The 3,508-nt window shown below is 51.3% G+C and overlaps 1 protein-coding gene across 1 annotated transcript; it reads right to left on the reverse strand.

Moving 5' to 3' along the window:
• Positions 1-1,403: 1,403 nt before the first annotated feature.
• On the reverse strand, positions 1,404-3,083 carry LOC310890457 (olfactory receptor 14C36-like; the record flags this gene model as incomplete). The annotated part of the gene is made up of 1 exon (XM_083852813.1): positions 1,404-3,083. The coding sequence occupies exon 1, from the start codon at positions 2,358-2,360 to the stop codon at positions 1,404-1,406; it is 957 nt and encodes a 318-aa protein (XP_083708939.1). The 5' UTR covers positions 2,361-3,083.
• Positions 3,084-3,508: the final 425 nt, after the last annotated feature.

Genomic DNA, 3,508 nt, shown 5'->3' on the forward strand with positions numbered 1-3,508 from the left:
GCTGGAGGGGAGGTGGCACAGGAGAGGCTCTGGCCTCTTTCTCCTATTCCCCACCCAGGGAACTCTGAGACCGCAGGTCAGTGTCTGTACTGCCCACAGGTGCCTGCCATCTTGTATCCTCAAGATCCAACTTCTCACCTTCTGTACGTAACATTTCTACTTTTTTTTCTCACGGTCTGGGGCCAGCATTGGTTGACCTGGTACCTGGCAGTGAAAGGCTGTGTCTCACACTGTTATGGTTTAACCCGGCCGGCAGCTAAGCACCACACAGCCATTCAGTCACCCTCCCCCTCCCTCTCTGGGGTGGGGGAGAGAAACAGGAAAATGATGCCTGTGGGTTGAGATAGAAACAGTTATTAGGACAGAAAAAAAATATATGATAATAGTACTACTAATAATAATGTGTATGGAACAAGTGACGCACAATGCAATTGCTAACCACCCACTGACCGATGCCAAGCCTATCCCCGAGCAGCCGCCCCCCCACCCCGGATAGCCACCCCTATATATTGCTTCGCATGATGTCAGATGGTATGGAATACCCCTTTGGCCAGTTTGGGTCAGTTGTCCTGGGTCTGTCCCCTCCCAGCTCCTGCTGCACCCCCAGCCTGCCCACCGGCAGGACAGAGCAAGAAGCTGAAAAGTCCTTGGCTTAGTGTAAGCACTGCTCTGCAACAATTAAAACATCAGTGTGTTATCAACATTATTCTCATCTTAAATCCCAAACACACCACCCTACTAGTTACTAGGAGGAAAATTAACTCTATCCTAGCTGAAACCAGGACAATTGAGCAGCTCTTTGGGTATATTCCTGACACCAGATTTGCAAGAAGCAGAGATGTGGCAGAGATGCTACTGTAGAGAAAACAGGACTTTCACCAAGGTACACGAGACCTAAGGGCTTAGTCAAGTACAAGAGCTCAAGAGAACTATGTGGAAGCAAAAAGAGAGCAGCAGTGAAAAGGCCACATCCTGCTGCTGGCCATGGCCATGGCTCCAGGGAAGCAGCAGCCCCAACCCAAACGCAGCAGAGAGGCAGAGCCCAGTGGGCAGTGAGGAGCAGCCCTGAGGGCCACCGGCGCTGCTCCTCCATGTGGCAGCTGGTCTCTTGGCCCTGAGCCCCTCCTGAATGCTGGGGCTGCTCCCCCAGCTGCAGAGGAGATGGGAAGAGATAGCATCTGAGACCAATGACGTTCTCATGGATTCTTTATTATCTTTATCCACACAAGAAGCCTAGTTCTGTAGGTATATAAAATGATTGGGTGAAAGTAAATAAAAAATAATAACAGATAGGATGCCACAAATAGAATTCAATCAAAAACACAATTTTAAGAAATAATAGTAATAATAATAAAAGAATTGCAAGCTATTGTATTAAGAGATTTTTCAGATAACCTGTGTGTCTATTTAATATTACAGGCACACTGTTGATGCTGAAGAAGCATGTATCCAATGAGTTTCCACAAGGCGTCCTTGAGCTCCTGGTTCCTCATGCTGTAGATGAGGGGGTTCACTGCTGGAGGCAACACTGAGTACAGAAATGACACCACCAGGTCCATAGATGGGGAAGAAATGGAGGGGGGCTTCAGGTAGGCAACCAAGGCCGTGCTGAGAGTCAGAGAGACCACAGCTAGGTGAGGGAGGCACGTGGAAAAGGCTTTGTGCTGTCCCTGCTCAGAGGGCATCCTCAGCACAGCCCTGAAGATCTGCACATAAGAAAATGAAATGAAAATAAAACATGCAAATGCTAAACAGAGACTAACTACAAGAAGCGCAACCTCCCTGAGGTAGGCATGTGAGCAGGAGAGCTTAAGGATGTGGGGGATTTCACAGAAGAACTGGTCCACAGCATTGCCTTGGCAGAGGGGCAGGGAAAACGTATTGGCCGTGTGCAGGACAGCATTGAGAAAGCCACTGCCCCAGGCAGCTGCTGCCATCTTGGCACAAGCTCTGCTGCCCAGGACGCTCCTGTAGTGCAGGGGTTTGCAGATGGCAATGTAGCGGTCGTAGGCCATGACAGTGAGAAGGAAATACCCTGCTCCAACGAAGAAAACAAAAAATAAGACCTGAACAGCACATCCTTGATAGGAGATGGCCCTGGTATCCCAGAGAGAATTGGCCATGGCTTTGGGGAGAGTGGTGGAGATGCATCCCAGGTCGAGGAGGGCAAGGTTGAGGAGGAAGAAGTACATGGGGTTGTGGAGGCGGTGGTCGCAGGCTACGGCGGTGAGGATGAGGCCGTTGCCCAGGAGGGCAGCCAGGTAGATGCCTAGGAAGAGTCCAAAGTGCAGGAGCTGCAGCTCGCGCGTGTCTGCGAATGCCAGCAGGAGGAACTCAGTGATGGAGCTGCTGTTGGGCATCTGCTATTTCTCAGCATGGGGTCCTGCTGAAGGAAGAGAAAGACAGAGATAATGTACCACAGACTGAGCAGAGGGAAACTCATTCCATTTTCTCATTTAAAATCACCAAAATTATTGTCAACTGGCAGGCAGTTATTTGGAAGTTCTCTTTAATGACTTCAATTTGATTCTGCCTGAGACTTTCTCTGGAGCAGAGGACTCCTCTGTGGGCAATGGAAGAATCAGTCCTGCATCATAGTCAGAGGTAGTAACATGGTAGGAACATGGGGTAATCTCGAATTCATTTCAGTCCTGGTATCCAAGAGATTTCCAATTTTAGATCAGAGGTGTGGGGATTTATTTATTTATTTATTTAGTATTGCTTTTTCTAGCTGCCCCACCACACTGGAGCAGTGTTTCTAAGGCATAAATCCTGGGCATTCTGCTGCACTCCAAGTGAAAACCTTGTGGATCCTCAGAGGAAATGAGACTGTCCCTTTTAGTGCAGAGGGTCCTTCAGAGATGACGGCCAGTCTGTACATCAAGGCTGGTCTCAGCTGCCCTGTGCTAGCATCTCTTTGAGCTGCAGGACAATTGCACTCAGAGGTTCTCCTGAGAAGAACCTGGAAACTGCTGAGTGCAGAAGAATCCAGGCTCAAAGTGCACATCTCCAGACCCCCTCACCCTGTCCCTGTACTCCCCTTCCCCCAAGCACCCCGAGGGCTCACTCCCTGTGCATGTGAAACCCCCATCCCCAGCCAGCCTGGAAACAAGAACAGCAGCAGCACGGCCAGCTGGAGAAGCCAGCAGGAATGCCAGCATGCTGCTGCCAGGGGAGGCAAGGCCAGGGAGGGACAGACGGACATTCAGCAGACCCTCCTCTGCTGCAGCTCTGCCTGCAGAGGAGGCAGCTCCTGCTGGGGACACCGGGGGCTTGAGGGCAGAGGCTGTGCTGGTGGGAGAGGAGAGCAGGGGGTGTCCCAGGGAAGGCGCCTGCCCTGCAGGTGATGGCAGGGAGGTGCCTGAGCCCTTCCTCACACAACATTTCTGGCAGCAGCTCCCTCCCACTGCTTGCCCGTGTCCCTGCTGCCTGTCCACGTCCCTGCTGGGAGTGCGTTCTCTGTCCCAACATCTCCTCCCTGTCCACACTCACAAACCCCCAACCCCAA

This window comes from Anser anser (assembly GCF_964211835.1).
Source record: "Anser anser genome assembly, contig: HAP1_SCAFFOLD_51, whole genome shotgun sequence".
Classification (NCBI taxonomy): Eukaryota; Metazoa; Chordata; class Aves; order Anseriformes; family Anatidae; genus Anser; species Anser anser.